Source organism: Cyprinodon tularosa, unplaced genomic scaffold (assembly GCF_016077235.1).
Source record: "Cyprinodon tularosa strain WSP-4 unplaced genomic scaffold, ASM1607723v1 ctg305, whole genome shotgun sequence".
Taxonomy (NCBI): domain Eukaryota; kingdom Metazoa; phylum Chordata; class Actinopteri; order Cyprinodontiformes; family Cyprinodontidae; genus Cyprinodon; species Cyprinodon tularosa.
The window spans coordinates 423,591-450,609 of NW_024039014.1; the positions used below are offsets into that span (position 1 = coordinate 423,591).

Below are 27,019 nucleotides of genomic sequence, written 5' to 3' on the forward strand. Positions count from 1 at the left end.
TCTAGCACAATATTACATTAATTTGGTACATTGCGGTGATACGCTTTACCACCAAATAGAAGAAAAGAGAGAGAGGCAGCTAGCATGCAGATCCATGCATGTGAAGTAAGCACTTTTCCACACAACAGTAACAGTAAAATCTCTGCAACAATGGACTCTGGAGAGGCAAGCTTTCAAGGTAATGAAAAGAATGTTACCATGGAGGTGAAACATCTGCATGCTTGTGGTTAGTATGAAGGAAAAACAAAATAAAAATTGGTTGAACGAAAATCACAATTTTAAAGTTTTTCAAAAGAATACAGTCCTAATAAGGAATCAGTTGTGCAATTTGTGAAATTATTTATAATTAAGCTGAAGTTTTTGAAACTTTATGATATAAAAGTGATGTTTTATTTCTTTTTTTGATGTCCTATTGATGTTAAACATCTACAGTGGGAACACTTGTTCTTGTTATCTTTTTAAAGCTCATTTGACCTAATTTCAAATTTCTCTAAACAAACCTCGGTTCCCAAAATGAAATATTTTATCCAGCCATCACCATGCTTCAGCACTGGGATTGTGTTTTTATAATTACGTACACTATTGGTATTCTGGGTAGTGGTTAACAAGCGGTTAAGAGGTTTAATTTTGCCCTGTTGACCAGAGCTCCTTTTTTCAAGTCAAGGCAGAAGGCAAACATAACTTTTTATAGTTGTTCAAAAAATTGTTCTCATCTTGTAATTTCTCCATAAAGGGAAAGCTGCTACTTCTCGGCGGTGCACATGTCATATAGAACAACCACTTTATCCATCTTCCTTCCACAAACACCTAACATATTATAGCTGCCAGTCATAGCTTCACACTTTAAGTAATTATGATGGTTGGCCTTTGCTGCTCCTCCAGACTAACTGATGGCCTCTTGGCTTTTTATGTTGGGGTGAAACTCCCTTTAACTGACCTGCATGTGTAAGGGACAGTCATATTTTGTAGGCTTTGTAGGTTCAGGATTATGCCATCCTCTTTCTATTTTTAGACTTGAAGAATGTTTCATAGAACATGTTATAACTTAAGCAGGTATTGAACCTCTACAGTATGTCATTTTATTGCTGATGTGTCCAATTTGTTCTTAATTATTTAAGAGGCATTCATCACCTCTAACAAATGTCTGAAACATTCAAAGGGCAACTACATTTTGTCTGAGATTACAATACACACAGATGAACATCTCAAGGCAGTTGGTCTTGCTGGATGTTTTTCAGATGTATCAAAGTGAACCAGGCTCAATATGAAGGGATGTCTCACTTTTGGATTTGCCTTACCCAACTTATTTCCATTCAACCTGTTTTTGACCCAACATCCTCTTCTTTTCCTTCCTGCCTACTTATCACCGCTGAGAGCAGACCTCAGCTTTTTGGTCTTCAAGAAAATGTTGTTACTTAAAGAGTTGTTGGATGTAGGGAAAGGTTTAATATCTGTGAGGCTGTCATCCAAGAACACTGGGGGATTTTTTTGGCATGGAAAATGTGTGACATGCGATCTACAGTGGGGAACAAAGTGTCCTTAGGTGTGAGGATTTTTCCTTTCAGGCGGTATTGATCGAAGGACAGATGATCTGAGGAGCCCATTAGGAGGATTGGAGGGCAAGGAGGGACTGTTATGATCAGCTCTCTAATCATTATGCCACATACAGCGCTGCCTACATCATCAGCCTTGCATGCAAAACTGAGAGTAAAGCAAAATTTAAATTGGTAGAGTGTGGGAGACTCAGGTTGTCTCCCTTTGGATCTTCTTTGAAATCTCTTTCTGCTGTTTTATTTAGCAAGCTATGCATCCTCACCTATATATACTTTACTCTACATCACTGATGTGTATTGCGATGTGATCACAAGAAGACAGCATAATGCATTGCACACAGAATCGTTATGATATCTCTTGGTATCATGTAGATGCAAGCATCTTGATTGGTTTGCCGGGAGGAAAGCTGAGTACAGTAAAATGAGATATCTACTGCTATAAATCCCTCCTTTCCACCTTCTTTTCCTGCTGCAGCACATTGTTTTTCACATTTGCACTTGGGGCTCATCAGACCAAGCCAGATAAGAGCTGCTCAACTCCAGCCGAGAGCTTGATTAAAACGGTGCCGCCATTGCAGAGCGACACCTTTTACAAGCTCCTAACCACTTAGTGTTCTCCGTTACTGCCAATCCAATTACAGAGCAAAACAATAAAAAAAAGACATGAAGGAACCTGCAGCAAATAGTCAGGCATAAAGAGAAGGACTGGGAAGCTATTAGCGGTTATATGGAGATATGCATTGTAAATGGCTAAACGTGATGGTATAAAAGGTTTCATTTACTTTTAAAAAAGTATGCCTGAGTTGATGAGCAGCAAATAATAAATATCTCTGTAGAGTATATGATTTTGAAGTTTGTAGAAATTTGCACAATCTAGCAGCATCGTGGGAGAAGGCGACCTCAGTGTCATTAGCTCAGAGGAAACACATAGATGATGCAGAGACATATGGACAAAATTGCCACCACTACATATAGCTCATAAACAGCACAGGAAGCATTTTTTTCTCCCTTCAGATCATGCTGTGGCGCTTTGGCTGCTGTTTGACGGGTTGTGCCACAGCTGGACCCACATCTGTTACATTTAAATAGCCACATGTGAAAGCTGCATGGGGCTAAATTTATTAACTATAACTCTGAGGGTGAAAAGGTATGTTGGCAGGAATGTGGACAGTTTTAATATCTCAAGACATTAAGGAGAAAGGATGAAGGAGATGGGATAATAGAATTAAGGTACCTAAAAAACCTTACCATCTTGCTAGCGGTAATGACGCTTTTCACATGATGTCACTGAAATACCTGATGTTTCTTTGTTGCAAATCCTGTCTGTTTCTAAGCTTTGGCGAGCTTGCTGACAGGGGCCTAGTGCACATTTGCCTTACTTACACCAAAGCCAAACTGAGTTGTTTAGAAAGATTTTAAATACTTGTAAAAACATGGCTAAGTTAAAAGGTTTGTATTAGTCTAGATTGAAGGTGACTAATGTGTGGAGCCTGAGACACATGCAGTTCTTCTCTACATCGTATGTGGTTCAGGATGGCTTCACTGATCTCCTAAGGTTTTCATTTTAACTGCAATGTATGGACTCTTTTATTTTGAAAATTCTTTTATCTTAAAAATAATACCAACTTCTGCTTTCATTCCACTTCTTTCAAACAAAACAAGCCCCAATGCAGTTATTTCAACCAAGGACTAGCACTACCATAATTAAAACTGAATATTTGATCCATTCTTTACACAAGTCATATTTGCTCGCTAGCAGAGCACATTTGTCAACCGAGAACAGTCTGGTCATTTTGCTGTGGTCTTTGCTGCCTAATCCTATTCTGGGTCTCATTGCTGAACTAGTTGATCACCCCAAGATAACTTTGATGCTCCTGTTTTATTGTTACTGTATGCTGAGTACCTCAGGTCTCAATACTCGAGTGACTGTTGTATTCAATGTGTTTCCTGTCCTCTGGTTTCATTCTTAGAAAGGACAAAACTATTTTCTATTATAAACTTGGATGGCTAAATAAATGTTTAATATAGCATTAGATTAACAATGATCATGCTATTGTAGTAGCAAAAGGAACAGCTGCATTTTTTTTTATTAAAGGTGAGTAAATCAGGTTAATTTTATGTGGGAATACAATTAAAATGCTTTGTACACCTAAGAATTTTATATATTAAGAGACTATTTCATGCTGGTTGATAGTGATGGAAACTTGTTCTTAGCAGGGTGAAAATGCCTACCCTTTACACTGTAGTTGTAGAAAAGAACAATGACATGTATGCCTCTCCCTCCTCTTCCTAAACAGTAAGTGTCCTTTTCTTATGCTCTTCCTTTACCTGATACTGGAAGCAGACTCACCTGGTGAGAAACAGCGCCTCACCTCTCTTGTCTGTGCTTTCTCGGTGCTGGAATTGGCAGGAAATCAATCCCTCTCTCATCTTCAGTCACCTTTACCCCACCCCTTCCATTTGGTTCCCTCCTTTATGTCTTACTCTCTCTTCCGGCTGTAAAGTGTCCGCTTGGACTCAGTGCAACCATGGGCACAGCATCATGCCTTATCGGAGAAGACACAGAGGCCCACGGGCACATCGTTCATCAGTATCATCCAGCTCCAGTTTTAGCACACTGCCAAGTCTGTCCCAAACCTATAAACAAGACAGCAGAAGGAAAATTAGAATGGTCTGCAAAATCATTCTGGAGCAGAAATACATCTTTAATTGTAGCAGTTGTTAATTACAGAAGCTGGAGAGTGGAAAAAGATACAAAGTAGGATACAGTAGGCCATTATTTAATATGCAAATGTATTCCATTTTAGACACAATTAAGTGATTAGAAGCTGTCGTTCTGTGCTCTTTCTTCTCATTGTCCTTAGTTGTCTTTTTCTTAGCTTTTCACCGTATTACCGTAATGAAGCCATTACTTCTTCAAGTGAATTTTAATGAGTTTTTAAATAACATTTTAATGAGCTATACATTACCATAAAACATGGATTAGGATAAATTGAATTTCATATGGGTGTGTGCTTCAGTTTTGCAGCTTGTGTGTTGGAAGTGTTAAAGGGTGTAAAGGAAAGAGGTTCATTAAGAGTTAATTGTATTGTTTCACAGGAGCAACAAGGCACATTTTTCCCGGCCAGCAGAGTGGCCCACTGTGGTCTTTCTGTCATTACTGTGCTGCTCTGGTGCTTGTTAGGCCAAATTGAGGGTGGTTCTTAATATATAGGTTTGGAAAGAGAGTGCTCTTTAAATAAAGATGTTTGTTTAGCCAAATCCACTCTATCAGAGATGGAGGCATGGTATGAGCTATGAGTGTGATGGAATGTGTTCCACTTGTTTACACTCAGCCCAATCACTTTAGCACCTCTGTGTCCCTCAGGACCTCTGTAGTTTGACCTTGATCAGCCAACAAACTAGCTTCTTCTTTAGTGTGCAAAACAGTGCCTTACAGATGCATTTTTAAAGCTAGCGTTCACTCAAAAATTTTCTTTGAGAGTTGCATGTCTTTAGGTGTATGTCTCTGCTTTACACATGTAAAGAAAAATAAAGTTAATTCTTAACATCTTTTAACGGCTCCAGGTTAATCAGATGGGATCATATTTGCAAAGCAATGTGCAAGTTTGACAATGACTTAGGAAACAATACAGGTAAAGTTGGGTAAAAATCAGTAGCTCGATCATGCATTGTGACGCAGCACACATTTGAAGGAGTATAAGTACATAAATACAGGAAACTATATGGTATATTGTTCCTGCAAATTTGCATCACCACAAATTTTTCTTTTCCCCTGAAGGTACTATCAAAGATGCACATTTCTTACAGCATGATGTGCTGCCTTCCCCTTTCCCCTCCTCCCTTCTTTCCCCAAACACCCACTATAAAATCAATGCCAGTCTTATGATTCTCTTTACTTTCACAATTTTTCGTTTTTGCCTCTATCTTATCTGTGAAAGTGACAGGGTTATTTACAGCCCCTTAGCGTAGGATTTGCAGATACGGAGAATAGAGCTGGAGATCATATCGGAGCTGCCTATGGTCTGTTGAGAATAACTGTGTGTGCATGTGCATAGCTTCATCTATAGTTGTTGTAGAGAGATATCCCTGACAAGTAAGTGGAAGAGGAGAAGGGGAGGGGTTGGGGTAGGGTGGCCAGATGTCCGGCTTTAGGGCGGACAGTCCGGATTTTCATTGCACTGTCCGGCGTCCGGCGCTGCACCCAGCCGGACGTGTATTTGTCCTCCTTTACCCCCAGATTCCACATACTCCGTCAGCGCTCCGCCCCGCTCACGTACGGAGTACTTGTCTGTCATGTAAATCAATGAGAGCTTTTCCACATCCTCCGCTCGTCACCGCCCACGTACGTCTTCTCCGTCCTTCACCGTCAAAATACGGAGCTGAGCTATTTTTTGCTCCCCTCCGGTCCGTCCAGATCAAGACCCGCTATTGCAATCGCACCAAACAGAAAAAAGAATGTAGAGAAGACCCGGTTTGTCAAATTAAATTATAGTAAAAACAGATCGCTATCTAGAAATTAGAGCATAGTTGGTATATATTCCCAAAAACTAAGAGCAATTAATTAAATAATTGGATGCAGACTATTGGTGCTTCAGCAGACCAGGAAGAAGTTGTGAGATTCTAGAGTGAATCTCACAACTTTAAAAGAAAATTCTTATTGCAGGAATGGATGAAGAGATGATGAGTTTGGAAGCAGAGAATAAACAGAGTTCATACAAACTATGTATGATCCTAGTTATCCCTGTTACAAAAATCCACAACAGAAAGAAAATATTTGGGCAGAAACTGAACATCTGCTGGATGATGATGGGGATTTTTTTAATATGTCAGATTAAATTAAGCGTTCACAGGTTTTATACAGGAATGAGGAACTCTAATTTAATGCTCTTTTAATGCTATTAGAAAAAATTTTAATGCCATCAACAAGTATCATGTACACAAGTTATTAGTTTACATGAAATAAGGAGCTGTAAGCACAGTTCCATGACTCAAGTTTATATATATATATATATATATATATATATATATATATATATATATATATATATATAGATAGATAGATAGATATGGATAGATATATATATAGATAGATATGGATAGATAGATATATAGATAGATATGGATAGATAGAGAACATGGTGAAATCATCTTTACTCTCGACAGGCTGCAGCCATGTCATGAATTCCTCTTTTCCAGCCACTTTTTGCAGTTTGCATCGTCCTATTCTCTAGCTCTTTCTTGAGCTTCTTTTCCAAACAACTGCTTTATGATCAATTGCAGCAGTTCTGCGCAAATTAATTGTGTTAAAAAATGGTCACTTTTTAAACACCACAATGTATTAAATAAATACAAATGCTGGGAACCAATTCTTTTTTACATTTCTTTAATATTTTGTTCTATTCAGCTACACAAGCATCCTCTTTAAACTACTAAGAATTGTGCTATAAATGTGACTTTACCCGATTCTTATGTACACCTTAGTAATTTATTGATATGCCGCACAATGTCCTCCTTTTTGGTGCTATAGAAATGGCCACCCTAGGTTGGGGTGATGCAATGCATGGAAAAAGATTAAGAGAAAATGGAGAAAAAGGAAAGCCAGGGAATGACCTCCATCACTGGTGAGGAGAAGTCAGACATAGAGAGATTGTTATGAGCCGTGCTAATGATGAGGGGATGGAAGCCTCCTATCAACCCTCGGTGGAAGTGCAGCCTAGGGCACTGCCAAACAGACATATTTTTGCAACTGTTTCTCTGCTCTGACCTGCAACCCCCATTGGGGGAATATAGGAGATATGTGTGAAGGTGTTGCCTGCTTACCAGCTGAGGGGTAATTTTTGCATCTGGATGAGGTACAAAGGTTAGCTCTGGCTGGTGGGAGGGCAAATGGGCCGTCACAGGAAGCAGGAAGGACTTACATCCAGACAAATGCGGCCTATCGGCCATCAGTGCGTTGTACAGTATGTGGTGTTATCCTTCTCATGCCTTCAGCGTGAAGACTAATACAAACCATCACATAGAGTAGATTTGGTACATACATATCGTGTCTCTCCTCCCAGGGTGAAATTGGCAACAGAGGGATCATAATAGCACTCTGCTGGATGAAGCGAAAACAATACTTGTATAAAAAGATATTATAGCTTGAAGCAACCGTTCTATAGCTCCTTTCTTTTGTGGGTGCTTGGCTTATTTTCTAATCAAAGAGTGCAGAGAAGGTGACGCATTTGGGTGCTGGGATTTGGCCCTGGGGCTCAAGTTGTTATAATATATCCCGTGTTTTTTGTTGTTGACCTTGGAGGGTCACTTTAAAAGCAATGAGTGTTAATAAACATGGAGACACTCAAAGGCCCTTGTATTCATATTCCTTTACACAATTTTTTACACAAATACAATTTTTTATTTGTTTTATCTGATTTTTTTATAATTCAACAACACAAAGTATAGGACAACTGTAAATTCAAATGTAGATAATGAAGATGAATAGTTTAGAAATTTTAGCAGGACTTAAAAAGGAGTGTCCATAGATGCTCTTATATAATAACACTGAGTTTAAGCTATTTTGGAAACAAGCACTATCAAAAGATTTTTGCAGATTGATGTGCAGAGCTGGTGAAAAAAATGCCCATATTAATGATGGTTTTGCATTTGAGTATTTTAAGTATTTAAGTCCCTTTTTACCTTGTCCTTCACAACCATGCACTTCCCTATATAAGACAATACCAGGACACATCAAGGGTTGGGAATGCTTTTTCAAGGAACTCTGTAAAGCAATTCAGTAGGATACCCATGCAACTGTTCTGGATTCTGATTATATGTGCTTTTTTTTGTTATTTTTTATATGTCTCTTAGAAAAGTCAATCAAATATAGAAAAAGTCCAAAAAAGACTTCAGCAAAGGTTGAACAGCTTTCAAAAAACCAATGCTTTCCTGTAGGTGAATATGTTTGTCAGCACTTATCTTCTTATGCAGACTGGCTGCTTCAAGTTTCTCAACTAATCTTTCCGACAAGCAGTATCACCCTCTGGAGACTAATATCTTGTGTCGGAGGAAAGGGTGGCAAACTGTACCAAAATGTTATTCCTCATTCTGTTCCTGTGGCCCATCTCTCCACAATGATGCATGTTGTTTGCAGTGCTAAAAAAATGAAAAGAAGCATAACTGGATCCAGCTAGTTTTTCTTAAGTTACATCTGTTACTTATTCTTGTAAGCATTGCAAAACTTTGTGATATATAAAATGCAATGCATACAATTTCTGGTTGTCCAGTCATATCTTAAAATAGTTTACAATGCTTACTTTTTTGCTGGCTGGTGGTAGAGAGCTTCTCTGTGTTGCACAGTCTGAACTGAAAAGTAATGGTATGCATGTTTCTTTTGTAATTCATTTTTTGGCATAGAGTCATAAAGTGCTGAAACAGAGCCAACTGAAAAGACCTTGAATTTTGCAGTGCTATCCTCCCCTCTGGATGCTTCTCCATTCATGAGTGAAGTCCCTTGATACTTTTGAAAGAAATTAATAAATTCAAGAAGCAAGTGCATATTAATATATTTTTTTTTACAGACAGAGGTTCATTTGTAGCCCATAGCTGGATCGACAGATGTAAGACTCACCAACGTGGGGGTTTGAATCTAAAAAAAACAAACAAAAAACTGCAACATTAATATTAATAAGCAAGATGGCAGAGTTTGTGGCCTTCTGGAGCTCTGTAGGAGGTAGGATGTTTTCAGAGGAAGAAAAGCTGAATGTTTCAGGAGGATAAAAAGTCAATTACTCCACGTCTGTCGGATGATTTGGGTATGAATGCCTACAGGCCCTCTGAGTTGGGAGACAGTTCAGCTTTTGACAGCTTATCCTCACACCCACTTAATGATACATCATATCCAATGTATGCCAATACTAAAAAGTGAGAAGAATAAATAAATAAAATGCTTGTCTTATGATGCTAATAAAAGCATTTGCTTGCCTAATGATTCCTGACATAGAGCTACACAGGGACGTGCCCAAAGGCAGTCATGGTGCTTCAGAGATACCTGCTGATTCTGTTATGAAGTACAGCAGATGTTAATGAGTTTTGAGCATTTGTTCTTTCCGTCAGATAATGATGGCCTTGTACTTTTTTTTTAAGATAAAGATGGAAATCTACACTTCATTGATGAATATAATTATATACACTCATAACAAAGATGAATGTTAAACTGACTGTTTTCTTCAGGTGGAAGGTGTTGGAAGCACCAAACCAGATTCAGTATAAAAGATTAGAAAAACAAAGAGATTGTTGGTCAGGTTTTTGATTTACTGGCTCAAACATTTACATGCATAATGTGTAAAACTTCACTGCTACTTACATTTGATTAAATGGTTTGCAGGAAGTTGTGTCTTAAAGCGCAAGCTTTAGTCATTAAAAAAGCTATTCTGACTAAATAATTGGTCACTCTTATTTGTCTGGTTATATTAAGCATAGTTAAACTGATTGGTTAAAAAAACAAGACCCTACCAATCGAATGAAGTAAAAATACAGCAAGTAAAAGCTAGTTAGAAATAAATACATTTTAAGAACAATTCAGGAGCCTCCAAGCCTTAAGTCTCTATGAACTATAAGATACTGGGAGAGCAGCATTACTGTCCTAAGGCCAGTTTCACATAAACTGAGTGAGTGAGGATCAAAAAGAAGCCTTTGCTCCAAAATACACACATTTAAGCTTAGCTGAGTTTTGCAACAAATGTCTCGCTGATGACAGTTTTATTATCAGAGGAGACAAAGACATGCTGTGTGGCTAGAATAATGTTTGTTGGGGTCAAAATAAGGTTCTCAAACCTAAGAACAATGTAGCAGCTGTTAGTTGATGGTTAAAACAAGGACATAGAGTACATGTAGCTGTGTGTTTTAGTACTGCAAAGATCCCAACCACACATTAAACTGCTTTGAAATGGATAAATTAGGCAAATGATGGGCCTCTAGATTGTCTCCATCCTCAACCGTTATGGTAATTTGGGTTTACATGAAGAAATGAGCTAATGAATTTAAAAGAATTCATTTGTTTCTGATTAAAACAGTGCACTTATAAACTTAAGCCCAGCGTTTTTGGATCGCATTAAAACGTTTGTAAGCGTTTTGTAACTGCTGAAGGACCTTTAGCTAAAAATGTAGATGTTCAATGTATTTTTGATTTTGTTGATATTGAGCAAATGCATTCACTTATGGATTCTCAATAAGGTTTATGAGGGACAGGTGCTTATCTGCAGGCAAAATCATGGCTACCCTGTGCTGGTCAGAAGTTCGTAGACTTGAGAAACAACAATATATCATATACAAACGGTACAAACTGAGGACATTTTATGACTATTTTTTTGTTTGCCTTTTTTCCATCATCGTGTTTTTGTAGATTGCAGGGTAAGAGGTGCATTTACTGTGACACACTGTGCCACATTAGATTTGATTAGACATCGAGGCAAAAGTGCTATAATGATGCACCTAATGCATGTTTCTTTTGTCACTGTTCTGTTTCAGAGGAAATTGATTCGAATAAAATCCCACGGGTGCTATCAACAGTGAATAGAATAAAGCAATTAATGCCAACATGCTACTGAAAGCAACGCCCTGTGTATACACCACATTAAGCTATGATTTTTAAACTGCGGGATGCCTATTTGTAATGCAAATATGGAAAGCTCAAAGATGTACGCTGTTACGCCCAGCCTGGCTAGGGGTCCAGCATGCAGGAGTTGGCTAATTACTTTAGCTCTTTCGATTAGAGGGCAACCCTGCATAAGTCAAGTGAAAATCTCCATCACCGCCTCCTCTGTATTCTCTTCCATTACCCCTGTGTAAAGGTTTCATCTGAATTCATGTCACACAAAAGTCCTATTCTCCGATCTCCTGTGCATCCCCAGGATAATTGGGTTGAAAGCATCTTCCCTTTCTCCATCCACCGCCCCTTGGTCCAAATAAATAAATAAGGAGACAATGGTGGCAGTGTTTTCTGTAGGGGGAGTAAGGAGAGCGTACGAAGAGATGAGAGATGCCAGGAGCACAGGGACCAGTTATCCCCTCTTATAATCCCACTAGTCCCTACCACAGTCTCTGCGCCACATGGAATTTGCATAAGGACCTGTGGTGCTGCCCTTAATTTAGCCTTCCTTAAGCACCCTCAAATATCCACCCGACAAGCCGCGGCCCTTTATTCCATCAAAAAAATTGCATGCCCTTCTCAGTTGCGCTGATAGAACAAAGGCTGACACTGAAATTCCTAATGTGATACTTCAAGGATTATATTTATTATAGAGCAAAACATCTGTTTCAGTCCACGCAGCAGGTGAAAAGGATCAAGCCTCGGTTCATTTCTTTAAACCATTTCAGGTGTGTTTTAGATTTTCTCATTATAAAGGTTGCCTCCTGTTCTGGACTCATGGTTACATCTCTTAGTGGTTTTGTGCCTGTTTGTCCTTTAACATTTGCATTTGTTTTCTCCTTGGTGTGTCTCTGTGACAGCAGTGCTTGTTGTCTGATAATGAGCTGCTGTTGTGTGTTTCTCTGAACACTCTGTGGGGCGAGAGGTTATCTCTCTAAAGGTCTACCTGGGGGGTGATTAGATACAAGGCCACAGTTGTTCATCAGACCACCCACTGGTTTTTGTGTGTTAGCGCATATTTGGATGTGTGTAAAAGTGTATGTGTACATCACTACCAAAGTAAAGAAGCCCTGTTAGCCTTCACAAGTGAATGACACCAGCCTTCAGGGCATTCTGCGTGTGTTTGTTCTCTTCTTCCACTGGGACCTCCATTAGCTCCAATTAGCTTTCACTTTGCTTTGCCCAATTGGATGAAGCTGCATATTCCATTTTAATAGCTTAGATAGATCCTGCTACTTTCAAAGTGAAAACTCACATTAATGAATGCAAGATAATGCATTTTGAAATGATTTTTTTACTCTTGCACTGATGTATATCTATCTATCTATCTATCTATCTATCTATCTATCTATCTATCTATCTATCTATCTATCTATATATCTATCTGGTTATGCCTTGCATAAGTGACGACAATAGACCTCATTCTATTTTCTTTGTTATTATGATCACAGAATATTGCATATTTGTAAAGATATAAAGACTCGTTTTCAACTAATTTGTCAGTTGAAGTATTAAAGTACAAATTACTTTGTTATTAAAAATGAAACCCAGTGCAATCGGTTTATCTTTCATAGACCAGTACATCTGAAAGGTCATGGTTATAATCTGATGAAATGTGCAAAATTGAAATGCAAGGTACTGCATGCATTTCTGCACTACTTTTCTCTTACTGGGTGCTTCTTCTCACACAGTGTTGCGAGATGACTTCAGACAGAATCCATCTGATGTGGTGGTGGCAGTTGGAGAGCCAGCAATACTTGAATGTGTCCCTCCCAGAGGTCATCCTGAACCCACCATCTTCTGGAGGAAAGACAAAGTGCAAATCGATGACAAGGACGACAGGATAAGCGTAAGTATTGTTATAAATCATTTATCCAGCTGTTCCAGCAACTGTTATACCATAAACCTCAGTATATTTTAGATAAATTTAATTGTGTCCAATGAACAGTTGTGTAAGAAGAGGCTTTTATGTTCTAATGCTTAAGATTTCATTCAACAGTCGCAATTATTAAATACTAAGACTCCTTCAGTGTGGTTTTTATTTCCAAAATAATTCCAACAGTTCCATGAAGGTCTCAGACTTTTGTGGAGGCATTTAGTGAATATACTGCACCGTAACCTTAGCAACATACTAAAACCACACATCTTGTGGAAGCAGTTGAAAAGAAACTTAAAGATGAGTTATATTATAAATCAGTATCTCAATTTATGGAAATTCCACTGTTTGATCTATCATCTGGAAAAATAAAAGGACACCACTGGAGTATAATATAAAAAAATATATAAAACAGTGGTGAAAAAACAAAACACTTACTGTTGGGAGAAAACCATAAGAAGTCTTGCATCTACATGTAACACCATGTTGAAACATGGTTATGGCAGCACCATGCTATGGGGATGCTTTTCTTGTCTAAGGGTAGCCAGTTAGAGAGGATGAAAAGATTGATTGGGGAAATAAGGCCTGTCATTGAACAGTACTTTTTAAAGGTTGAAATATACCCCTGGGGCTTGCAGAGTATTGCAATACTTGTGTCCCCAAATAAATTTACATAGAAAGACTTTGCTCTGTTACAAACATCCAAAATAGTGATTCACAAAAGACTACTATGTTTAATCATATTTTTTTTCCTCCTTTAGATCCGAGGAGGGAAGCTCATGATCTCAAACACAAAAAAGAGTGATGCTGGCATGTATGTGTGTGTGGGCAAAAACATGGTTGGAGAGCGGGAGAGTGAGACGGCTCAAGTAACAGTGTTTGGTAGGCAACATTTCCATATTCTCCTTTTAATTTCTACCTGATTTTTGCCATGGAGGCATGACATCTATCAGAGTTATTGCATATTTCATGAAAATTATACCTTTGGCCAAGTGCCCACAGAATTATATTTGAAACCCTTTCTAGCAGACTTGTCATGCTAGGTTTCACTGTTTTAAGCACATTTATTGATTTTAGATGTTTGAAGTTCCTATTATGTTCTTATGATATTGTATAAAGCTAAAGTGAAATGGATCAATCAGGCTAGTTGGAAGTTTGCTTTTTTCACCATTGGGTTCAGGGTACTATTCCAAAATGTTTTTTGCAGAATGTTGATTGTTGTAAAACAGACATGTTGGAAAAAATATGAAATTGTTTATGAAAGATGATCCTGTTAGAGAAATAGAGTAGATAAAAGAAGATGCCAATGTGTCTCTCTGCCCATCTTGCAGAGCGACCAACCTTCCTTCGGAAGCCAATCAACCAGGTGGTCTTAGAAGAGGAGCTGGTTGAGTTTCGATGCCAAGCACAAGGAGACCCCCCACCAACTGTTCGCTGGAGGAAAGATGACATTGATGTTCCTCGTGGGAGGTACTTTATCTGCTTTGAAGAAAATATTAAAAGAAAAAAATCTCTGATTTCAGAACTGATGTGACAGACTAAATTTAGTATTGCAGTAACAGTACCACAGTCAGTTAGCTCTGCGTAAGCTGAACTTATTTCAAATCATGCATTTAGGGGAAAATTAAAGTAGCACAAGTTTGGGGTCTATGTTCCCTCTTTTTTTAAACTATGCTGAATAACAATACATTTTTATAATACAAGATAAAATGGTGTCAAAGGGCAGACCAAAACCAGACCGCGGCAGACCAAACCAGACAAAAGTGCGCATTCAGCGTCTGCTCTGCCGATAATACAAGCGTAGAAGAAGAAATGTGCTGTTTACCTGTGCAAAGAAAGAAACAACGAAAGAAAAATGTCTGAGGACTTCAGTGTTGAGGAAGAGCATGAGTTCTTTGCCGAGCTGAATGCGCACTTTCGTCTGGTTTGGTCTGCCTCGGTTTCCGTAGACTCGTGAACACGCTTTTTGGAAATCCTATACACTACTGTTTATGCTCTAAAAACATTCTAAATGACTTTGTTTCGAGTAAATTATGAATCATGTTTTGGGTGTACTATTCCTTTAAGATTCAGAATATGATTTAAAGCACTAAGTGACTTTTAACAACGTTTAATGACTTTAATTAGATATATATTAAACAATTTTTCATGGCAATATACAGTAAAGCACTTGGTTTTATAGATGCCCTATGCGGACTGCCCTTCACAACAACCTGCCGATGTAATTTAGGAGGGTTTGATCTGTAACTGAACGGGTAATGTGACACAGAATGCCACTCTTCAACAGTCTAAACTCCACTTAAACAGATGAGCTACTGTAACTAAGCTAGAAAGTGTTGTAAGGCAACATCAGATTAGACATACAGTATTGCTGGTTCTCTGATGGTCCAAGGTGGTCTGTTTTCACATGCCAAAAAATAGAGGGACACTGTTTGATTTTAGCACAGTGCAGTGTTGCCTGTTTCTCTTACCACTTGTTTTCACCTAAACTGGAAATGGAGCTGTGCGGCTTTATAGGACTGATCGCAGCAATTGTTATCAAGAATGGTTCCACATAAACTAGCACAGTGCATTTCAATCAATCAATCAACTTTATTGTCAACAACAATGAACATTGCAATCGAGATTTCAGTATCAGTACAAACCGTTCATCGGGCAACAGTTCTACTGAGGCCATACGTGCCGCAGAACACTGCCTTTGGCGCGTTCTTATGGCTTTCCAGGATCACACTGTGAGACAGTAACCTATAGCACTGCCTTTCGGAAGTGTTGGCTGTTTCACTAAAATAGCTGTCTGTTCTATTTTGGCCCCTACAGTATGTATTCAAATCTACCTAATTAAGAGGAAAGGGGATTTGGTCGAATTTACAAATTAAAGACCACATGTACAGGCTTTGGATTGCATTTCCATGACTCTTATGTAATAAAAACATATGGTCATATAGTTAATTAACAGTCATAATAAAGATGACCATTAAATTGAAACACAACCACAAAAAAAAAATTATAAATCTTACTTACCAATAATGCAGAAAGCAAATGTAAACTGATTAAATAAAGAGCAGCTAAGGGGGGTGCTCTTATCAAAATTTCATTGGTCTCTTAGTAGTTAATAAAATACACCTACATTTCTGAGGTATTACTTCTAACATTAGCCTGAGGGTAAAGGTTATGGCAAAATCAGCGAAGAAGAATAATATTAAAAATAAGAATCACATTTGATCTGTCAGCTAATGACAGCAGAACTGCCACAACAGATCAGGAAAACAGGACCAAAAGTGGTCTAGAAATTATCTTACTCATAAAACCCAATCTATCACTTGAAGGGGTAGGATTTACACTTTCCACTCTCCTCACTCTACTGCAGTGGAGTATGAGTACAGTATAAGTACTATTGTGCTTAGCGCCTTCAACTTCATGGAGGAGTCTTCAGGTGACAAAATGTTTGTATATATATATATATATATATATATATATATATATAGACACAGTCTGTCTTCATTGATGAATACCTGGAGCTGTTTTCAATTTAAGGTTTTCACACATTGATTCATTCTATATAATAATTGACAAATACACTGCAGAGTTTAACACATACATACTAATTGAATGTGAACTAATCCTGAATTATTTTGAAAGTTCACACATTTCTTAGATAAAAAAAAAAAACATGATTATCCATGTATTATAACTTTTAACACATATCAACAGACATTCAATCTTATTTTGGGTCATAAAACATTTACATTTTAAAGGTCCAGGAGACAGTATGTGGGATATGAAGAAGCTCTAAAAGGTCCGTCATGGATATATTTTTGGTACTCAGAGAAAACAGATGTAAGTTAAATGTCAAATTTATGTCTTTTTTATTACACCATACAAAAACACAGTCAGAATAATAAGAGCTACAAAGGGATGACAGGAGCCTCCAGTGTCTGTGTACAGCTGCAGCTGTTCAAAGGAAGACTTGGCATACAGGCGGTAAAACTGTGGAAGATAACCATTCTTTCTATAAACATTTGACCTCATGCACTCAGTCAGTGTATAAAGATCCATTCAGTCACAACTGCAAGAACAGAAGAGAGAGTAAGGACAGTGTGTAGTTTACCAAGCATACAGTGATACAGCTGTTGCCAGATGCTGTGTGTACGTGTCTGTGAATCAACCTCTCCTCGCTTTGACTCATTTTAGTCATGGTCACTATTGGTGTCAGCATAAGGAGCGGACTTCAAAGAGACCAGTGTCCTGTCCTCAGCCAGCAGGCCGGTCGCCTTTTGCTTGGATCACCTCATAAAACATACACTCAGCGGACCTGACATCTCCCAAGGCTAGTTGCAGAACTGAGCGTAGGCGGCTTGTTTGCGTCTGATAAGGATTTGGTTCACTGGGCAGTGGGATGTGAGCCCTGTGCCAAGGCAAACACATAAAAGTGTTTCACTCTAGTCTTTGATAGGGAGTTGGCTCTGGAATCAAGTTCATTTTGTACACTAATTAACAGATTTATTGTGGAGTTGGATATGTGTCATGTGTGCCTACATCCTCCCTGACTGTAACATCCCTTTGAAGTGTGGCCATACTTTGGAGTGATAAACAGGCGAACTATAGAGCAAAAATTAAAAAGAGATAAATATTACATTGCCACTAATTGCAATCTACAAATACTTTTGACTGAGCTGTATTTAGTATTGCCAGCGAAAATGTGCATTTAGTTAAAAATATTTCAATTCTGACATTTTCTTCCTGCTTTCTCTACCCCTTATCATCATGTGGAAAACATCAAGGCCTGATGGGTTTCCCCGCTCAGGGAAAGTTTCCAGTTTGATTGCTTTCAAATGCACTGAAAAAGGAGAACCAGGAACAGCAACACTGCCTTTCTGGTATCTGACTTTGTGTAAAAAGGAATAAAAGCCCATAGTAGATCAAATAGTTTCTACACAGTGGGGAGTGGTCTCTGTTTGTTTTTTCATCCCAAAAGGTTACACTGTCCTTATTATTATGATAAGCTGTAGAAAGAAGCTGAGACTTAGCAGGACCGCTTCTCTTTATCATTGGATTGTTTCAACTTGTCTTTGCTGGTTCCTTTACATGCCTCCAGTCTCTTAGTGGGTTTTCTGTATGTGCTGCTTTCATGCAGCCCGGGAGAGGTTTGAGGGGGGTGGCTCAGCTGAGTAAACAGGTTGTTAATATGCTCAGTGGCTCCAGCTGCTTCAGAGGCAAACACATGCACACACTGGAACATACAGTGCTGATCAAAAGCGCCAAGGTGGCAGCGCCTTCTATCTCTGTGGGACAGGGGAGTAGATTGAGATGAAACCAACCAAAGCTTTGCATTACAGAACAGGGTGACTAGTTAATTTTTGCATATGAGTTTTATGAAGGTATTTGTGAAGTAAATTAAAATTGAAAAACAGTATCTTCCATAGTATATATATATCAAGCTGTTTTGTAGAGCATTGTAACAGAAAAACAAGAGCAGGGTTTATGACAATGAGGAATCTCAGAGATGAATCACTAACATTATTAAAGTAACAGTATTAAAGAATAGATCAGATTATTTTGCTGTGGGACATTTGTGTGTAAATGATAAATGGCCTGTACTTATGCATTATTAGCTGGGTATTGAAGTATAGATTTTTAGACTAGGATTTTATATAAACATTTTTTTTAGATGAAGGAAAACAAGAAAAAGCAGGTAATCTTGTTCTGTGTTTTTGGGTCCATGACATCACCAGAGACACAATAAACAAGCTGATCAGCAGCATTTAAGAAATACAATGCAACTACTAGCTCTAAATGTAAAACCAAAACGAAAAAGCAAAAAAAAGTAAAATTTAAATAGGTACGTTAACAATTCTGATAATTTTTCTTATGTTGTTCTATGACGCCAACAGAAAAATGCATGTAAAATTCCTTTATAGGAGAGTGAATATGATAAACACAAAACTGTCAACCAATGACTTGAAAAATTACAAGCATTTTATTCATTTATTCTTCTCACTTGTTAGTGTACGTTGGGCATTGAAAGGATCATGTGGTGTGTTTCATCATATGGTGCGCCATGTTTTTAAATGTTAAACATTGATGAGTCCAGAGTGACAGATGATAGTAAAGGGAAATCAAACTTTAGTAACCCGACAGTTCATTATTACATATTTTAAATAGCCCCCTAGAGAGATATCAACTTCTGGCAGGAAAGTAATGTCCTGTTTTACAGGGAGTTCTCACTGAAGCAATCTTTGTAAAGTTTATCTTTCCATCAATATGAAGAAAACATTAGGTAAATGGGGCTTAAACTTTTTTTTTTTTGCTTCAGGCAGGTATAAAGTCACTGACCAGCACATTTATCATTCAAATCACATGGTTTTAACAAAAATATTCATTGTTCTTATTTGTTATTTATTTAGAAGTATGTCTAAATTAGCAATATTGTTTACTAACAGATGCATAGTGTTATTTTGAAATGAAAGAAGAAATATAGTTGTTGCAACATCACAGAACCAGGAGAGAAAAAGTAGAAAAGAGACATCTTGTGACAAAAGAAATTCCGGCTCACTCTGCGAACCCCTTGAGACCTAAGCAGTGTGCATTACCAGCTTTATTTGCCCAGAAGCTTATTTTCCCATGTCTGTCCCTCCATTGGTCGTCTCCTTTGATTTGGACCCTTTTGCCCTCTGCCTGGGCCTTATCAGAGCCTCTAATGTCTCGCAGTTCATATGTATTCAAGCCCCTCTGTCCCAGTTGACCTCCAGAGCACAGTTCCTGCAACGTTCAACAGAAAAGCCTTATCTTTTTTACTCATTTCCTCAGGGGTGTGTGAATGTGTGTGATGGTATATCAGCGAGAGAGCTGTGTGATAGGGGTGTATGGATGGGTCATTTTGTTTGAGTACTCTTATAAAGCTAAAGTGACAGAAGTTCCTGTGTTATGCTGACCATCGAATTTCTGTGATTTCCATTTTTCTTCTGCTTCTGCAACTTTGCAGAAGGAAAAGGTAACAGAAGGAATTTCTTGTCTCCATTACTTTCACATATACGTTAAATATTTTTTGTGGAAGTTTCATTTAAAATAGATGTATATGCCCTCATTAGCATTAATGGGGAGATTTAATTTACCTTTAATCTGAGTTGTCACAAACCTGAGCACATTTTTATAACATTTCATTACAGATGCAGCTTAAAAGCTAAACAGTACAATACAGATTGACTTTGTGTTCCTCTATCTCAGTCTAAATAAATTGTAAACATGGCATAAATAACTTTTTGTTTAAATATATCTGCTTACATCTCTGCCTCCTCTTCCTCTCAGAGTACCTCAATTTTTGCCATCTTTAATGTATAACAGCATCAAACTAGTGCTTTTTATGGTGCGTTAAGTTGGATTTTTTTTAGGGTCCAAACTGCAGGTCTACAGCTAGTCAATCAAGTTGAAAACTGGTTATTTTCTCCCAGTAATACATTTCTCAGTGCATTTTTAAGCAGATTTAATCATCACCTTTCTTGTTATACCTTATAGGTTAACTTTTTGGCTCTACTAAGCATGCACCAATTACTCAGTGTTATACCATATTTGTTTTTAGTTTGTTTTCTTTTTGTTTTTGTATACTTTGATTTGTGCACCACTCAAACACAAATACTTAAAAAAAAACATTAAAAAAAACCCCACCACTAATCTCTATTCTATAGCTATATATTTTCAATTTTTACAGAAATCTTTGTGTCTGCATTGGTACAAATAACTCTTTTGGAATATACTGTTTAAGGTAAAAAATCAGTAAAGGTTGGAGTTGGAAATAATAAAAAAAAGGATTCTGTTATGAATGTCAGAGCATTGATGAATCCCAGTGGGGGTTTTGGTCATGAGATGTGCCAAGACCAGAGGTAGGGCAGGTCTGGCTAAAGGCTATATTGAAGCCAGATGAGAAGTGATAGCAGGTAATTGATTCTTTGTTACGGGCAACAAGTACTGAACAGGTAGACTTCTGCTCCTTTGATCAGCTTGAGGGAAATCAGCAGTCAGGTGGCGCGGAACTGGATCAAGCTGGCAGAATGAAATGAAGCGGTAACAGGACTTTGTGTGAGCAGCGAGGCCAAAGTTCTTTGCTGGAATAAGACTCTTACTCTAGCTTGATTCTGACTCATGCTGAAAATAGAAACACTCCCTTTTTCCCTGCTATCCTTCCTGTCTATGAATGTGTACTTAAAGAGGAACTGCAGATAAGATTCTGTAATAAAATCCCTTTGTAGGCACATTCATTCAGTTGTTTATACAGTGAGTGATAAAATCTTTTAATGTGGCTGAATTGGCACAAGAGTGAATGTCGAACAAGGGTGGCTGTGTTCCTGACAGTCACTTTAAAGTCAAATTCTTTGAAATTGATCTGGAGGATCTTTGAGATGGATTGCTTTTAAAGCGTGCCCATTAAATGTTCATCTCAATGCAGATTTCTCATGCTGAAAACACATCAAGCTGACAACCAAGAAAACTGCTGCTTTGTTTGGGCATTTACTTACATTCCCATCAATCCTAGTCAGTCCACAATAGGGAAAGACCCTGCATTTCAAATGTGTATGCGTTGAATCATACGCTTTCTTTTCCGACGTGTGTACAGTATGCCTTCCCTGGTTAAAATGCAGGGGGAGTCCAGTGGAACAAACTTGGCACTCCAATCCTGTCCACAGGCCTTATACATGTGCAATTACATTCCTCCTCTAATAGAGAACAGAGCCCTCACAATAAAGAGCTACTGTTCCCGCTCTGTGTGCACTTACTTGTGTGGCCACAACTGCCTCTTATCCCTGAGAGTATTTCCACTCATCTTGTCGTCTAAGCTGATTCCATGTGGGAAGTTGATTACAGATTGATTGCACTCATGTCCCTTTAATAAATCATGAACCAGCCGGAGGTTGTTTTGAGAGGTTGCTTGAGACCAGACCAATAACAATATGATTCTTGTTTGATATGTGCATACCTGGCTTCTTCAAAACAACAAGGGTTCATTCAGGACTGTGGGAACCTGAATGGAAGCTGTTTTTTGAGTGATGATGGGTTTTGTGGCTATAATGAAAGTTACAGTAAAAGGAGAAGCATGTCTAACTGTATTTTACCAGCTGTATGCTTACCATGTTCAACAGTTCAGTTCCTTGTTGACATAAAAAAAACTTTCAGACATGGTGAGCATGAGTATTACAAGTTCACATCAAATTGAAGAAGAAAATTAATTTAATAAATCAGAAATTGGTTAGTTTGTTTGTACATTCTGCAAACAGGTTATCAGAGAATGGTGTAAAGAGAATGGTCCAAAAGATAAACAAAAAATCTTTGGGCTGCACTTCAGAGAGTAAAAACACCTTTTTGTGTTAGTCAATGGTTGTCTGGAAATGGGCAAAAGTGAGGCAATATAAAGAATATATCTGTTAAAAACAAAATTTGAAAAACGCTGTCTATATGCACAATAATAGAGATACAGTTATTGTCTTTTAGTAAATGTTGCCACTCAGAACCACCTTAAAAAAGATAAAATATTTTGGCCACGGCAATCAGGCTGTGGCCACGATATCCATTAAATTTACACATACATGTATTTTGATTTTATTTTGCTGTAATGACAAATTCCACTCTTGCAACAATGTTTTGGTCTTAGATGTTTTTTGTAAACTATACAAACACAGTTCAGAGCAGCTGAATCTGTAAAGAGCAGCTCAGTTAAACTTTTTTTTTATGGTAGGGCCTAAATCAACTGTTAAAGAAATGTTAGCTTTACTTTATTTTTTGGTTTGAACCAGAAAGAAACATAAACACTAAACATAGGAATCACGATGCATATACAATAATATATAATGCTTATTAGGGTTTGCCTATTTGTTCTTACATAACACTCTAAAGTGAAAAACTGTGCCCTGCTGGTCACTTGCATGCTACTTTGATACTTATGTAGGCTACATGCCTACATATTTATAGACAAATCATAGCCCTCATGTGGTAACTGCAGCTCTCTGCAAAAAAAAAAAAAAAAAACACTAACAAGAATATTAAATTCAATGTACTCATCTGGCACCAATTCACAACACGTAATTTCAAGGCACTTTAAAACGAAAATTCTACCCAATCATACAGTCAGATACAGAACGGAATTGGCTTTGTCACTTTCAGCAAGCCGACAAGCCGATAAGTAGTACACAACACCATTGTATTACTCTGTCAAACTCATTCCAGCACTTTCTCTGATATTTTATTTACAAGACTTTAAACCAGAATTATGGTTTTTGCAGAATATTTCAGTTTTTCTGACACTTTAACTTTTGAAAGCATCAGTATTTACAGTATGAATGCTGGGAACTGACCCATGTCTAGTTACCACTATGAGCAATCTTTAAGGATTTACTGTTTTGCCCTAACTTGTTCATGTCTTTCTTTGGCTCTTCCTTATTTCTTCCAGTAGCACAAGGTATCTATTGTATCCGGAAGACAGGATATGATTTGATACCTTGTCTGTTAGGTTGTTTGTTTTTCCTTTTCTCAGACAAGCCTGCTGTCAAAGTGCCATCTCATCCCTTTGTATGTCAGTCATCTTTTTTTAATCACAATAAATGGTTTATCCACACTAGAAGAATTTACCTTAACAGTACATCCCCGCTTTCTGCTCAACAAAGAATTCAGTCATGACTCAGTCAAATAATCATTATGGTTCTTTAAGTGCCAGTGTGGAAAGGTAGAACCCACAGTCATAGCTGAGGAATGAGGTTCAATAAAACTGCCTTTGAATGCTTCTCAGGAAATGTCATAACAGCAGGTGAAGAAAAAGACATGGATAGAGGGGATAAATTAGTTTCTCGCCTGCCAGTGGCAAACTGCCATCAGTACACCTGATCATTGAGCAGAAGGGTCTTTCTCACTGAAAGGGAAATGGACCATGTTAAACTGCTCCCCCACAGTCACATTAGAAGCATTGCTGCAAACTATCATTTGTAATGTTGTATTGTATTGTGTTACAGTATATAAAGCAAAAATAAAGCCTTTTTACTGGAAAATATGTCAATTAATGGTTCAATTAAAAAAATCTGGTATGACATTTCAAATAAAAAAGTTCTAATTCAAAAAAGTTTTTTAATTAGTTAGCACTAAACTTGGAGCCATACGAAGTCCTTTAATATTGCATGGGGTCATTTATGTTTTCATTCAGGTAAATCCTGGTGTAGTTTGTTCAACAGCATCCTTCTGGTTTTCTTCTCAGTTTCTGAAGGATTAACTCAGGCAGCCATTGGTCCGGTGGATTCCTGTCTCTTAATTTTGGTTTTTTGACTGCAAATTGATAGTTTTCTGATAATAATTACACTGTGAATTAAATAGCTTTTGTTGTTTTCATTTTTAAGGCTGCATGGTGATAGTTCAAAACAACAATATTTACACAAATAATAATTTTGTCTAAGGTTGGCTATTTTTTGCTTTTCATTAATTTGGTATACTAGTATGTCATTTGGACAGCCTGCAATAGCTCTGAAACATCTGGTAATATATTGACAACTGCAGATATTGGCACCCTCTTTATTGCCACCATTATGAGATTTCTATGTTCTAACTAATTTGAAACTAGTTTGTGTGAACTATTAAGGCCATTTTACTAAGAACGAAAAAGAAAAAAAACTCTTTCTACTATTATCTGACATTGATTACCATGAAAAGGATAGCTCCGTGGGCGCCGCACAATGGCAGCCAACTGCTCCCCTTAAGCAGTGGGCCTTAAGATGTACTGTATTATAAATTAGAGTCATATAAATAAATTGATTGAACTTAGTCGTTTTTTTGATTTGGCTTGATGAAGAAAAAGAAATATGTTTACATAACTACTATATATTAAAATGAGTTACGGGCATGTTGCTATAAGCTTTCCAACTGGTGGACTGCTGATCAGCAATGAGCAGCAAAAAATTGGAAACGGGTTAATTATTTTACCTTCTATAAAGAAACCAGTACTTGTGTCTTGGTAAAATTATAAAGAAGAAACCTATTGGCATGCCAGTATGGTTTAGACACAAAGAGTTGGAGCATTCATTGTAACCAAATGAAATACTGAATTACTCTCCATTGGTACATGTCCAATTCAATGGGTCCAATTTATATAGATTTACATAAAACCGGATTTCAGATTTAAATAGTTAAAATCTACTGTATTGCAACCCAATTATACAGCTGGTTTTATCCAGCTAGCCAGTAAAAAAAATTGCTTTTTTTCTAGAAGGCCCTGAATTATTTCACTTTACATAATGAAGAAAGCTAACTGCAAATATTTAGGTAAACCTGCTGCGTTGTGTCATTAGTAATAATTTATAATCACTTCAATGCACATGCTGTTGACACACAATGCAACAGATATGCAACTAAATAACCATAAGACTAATTACATTATTATCAAAAAGAGAGATATTAACTTAATACTTTCTTGTGAGAAATCAGTGGTTATGCTTCAAAAAAACTGCCTTTTGCTGTTCTTTACTGTTTTTGAAGCCCTTTTCCTGCAATATAGATTTATATAAAACTCTACCATGAAATGTCGGCAGTCAAAACACTGTGCGCTTAATGACAATATTTCTGTCCTCTAATTGTCCACTTTTGCTGTGTTGTTATACTGTTGTTTCAGGTATGAAACCAGGTACGATAAGGACGACTATATGCTGAGAGTGAAGAAAGCTTCCATTAGTGATGAGGGAACGTTCACCTGTGTGGCAGAAAACCGTGTGGGCAAACTGGAGGCTTCAGCCACCCTCACAGTCCGAGGTAAAATTATTTTTGTTCTTTTTTCCTTACAACAAACGGAGCAAACCGCTGCACATATAGACTCTACGGACCACTGGGTTTCATGCTGTTCCACCAATATCACGTCTAAATTGGCAGTTTTCTCTGCAGGGATTTCTTTATGCAAATCATGATACAGCTTGAAGCCTTCCATAGCCAACATAGATGTTTACAGTCTATGAATCTGTTTAATTATTTACATTTCCAAGTGCCTTAGCGACACACTTCGTCAACCCCACCCCCATTCTAGTGGACTATTGCCCCCCGCTGACGTCCATACTGTAACCACCCAGTCAGCAAGGCCATTTCACAGATTACTGGTGCACACCATCTCTTTCACACCTGGGGTTTGCAAGGTTAATAAAAACATTCTACTTATAATTTTCTTATTTGCACCAATCTTTTCTCAATTACATCAAACTATTTACATTCTCTGTGGAGGATATGGCCTCACTGAAGGAACAGGAGTTGACTGGAAACAGATTTGTGAAAGTAACATAAAGTAGCATATTGCAACACTAAACCTCTCTCATGTTTATTGGGCTTGTATGTCATTAATCTATGCAAAGTAAAAAAAAAAAACCTTGACTTTCAGGGTTTCATTCTGTCTAAAGCCAGCAACTGGGTTCTAAATGCTTGTTGCATCATTAGTATATTTTCATGCATTATTTTCTGCTTTATCCATCAAAAGCTATTTCAAAAATACATGTTTGCATTGCTATTACCATCATCCCCCAACCGAGAAGAATAATTCATTTATAGGGACAAAGAAGGTCCAGTTTTTTCCCTAAAGAGTAGAAAAAAATTACTTATATTATATTGGGATTCTCAAATGGATCTTTTCAGCAGATTTTTGCTGTAGAATTATGTTTTTACAGCTTATGCAATAGACAGCTCCTACTGGATCTTCTCTGTCATGCCTTTGCTATCCTCCAAAAGTTTGAGCTAACTCAACATGCCATTTGTTCAGATTTTTTAAGTTATTTTTGGCTTACTTCATATGTTTGCTTTGTTCCTTTTTGTTGTTTTATCTGTTTGCATCTGTATCTTACTTTGTTTCTTTTGTGTATCCACTACACCCTTGTTGTGTTTTCAGCTCGCCCTGTTGGTAAGTACTCATCAATCTAGTTTGATCTCATTTTGCATGCCTTTTCACTTACCGCATAGAAG

General features: G+C 37.6%; 1 protein-coding gene across 12 annotated transcripts in view; it reads left to right on the forward strand.

Annotated features, from left to right (window-relative positions):
- robo2 (roundabout, axon guidance receptor, homolog 2 (Drosophila)) overlaps nucleotides 1-27,019 on the forward strand; it is a 381,767-nt gene that overhangs the window by 279,780 nt on the left and 74,968 nt on the right. For 8 of the 12 annotated variants that reach the window (XM_038291987.1, XM_038291983.1, XM_038291985.1 and 5 more), the window contains exons 3-7: nucleotides 12,876-13,033; nucleotides 13,822-13,942; nucleotides 14,392-14,530; nucleotides 25,695-25,831; nucleotides 26,946-26,957. In XM_038291987.1, coding sequence (XP_038147915.1) covers nucleotides 12,876-13,033; nucleotides 13,822-13,942; nucleotides 14,392-14,530; nucleotides 25,695-25,831; nucleotides 26,946-26,957 — 567 coding nt within the window. The remainder of the gene's footprint in view (nucleotides 1-12,875; nucleotides 13,034-13,821; nucleotides 13,943-14,391; nucleotides 14,531-25,694; nucleotides 25,832-26,945; nucleotides 26,958-27,019) is intronic. The other 4 variants (XM_038291984.1, XM_038291990.1, XM_038291993.1 and 1 more) reach the window with 1 other exon arrangement.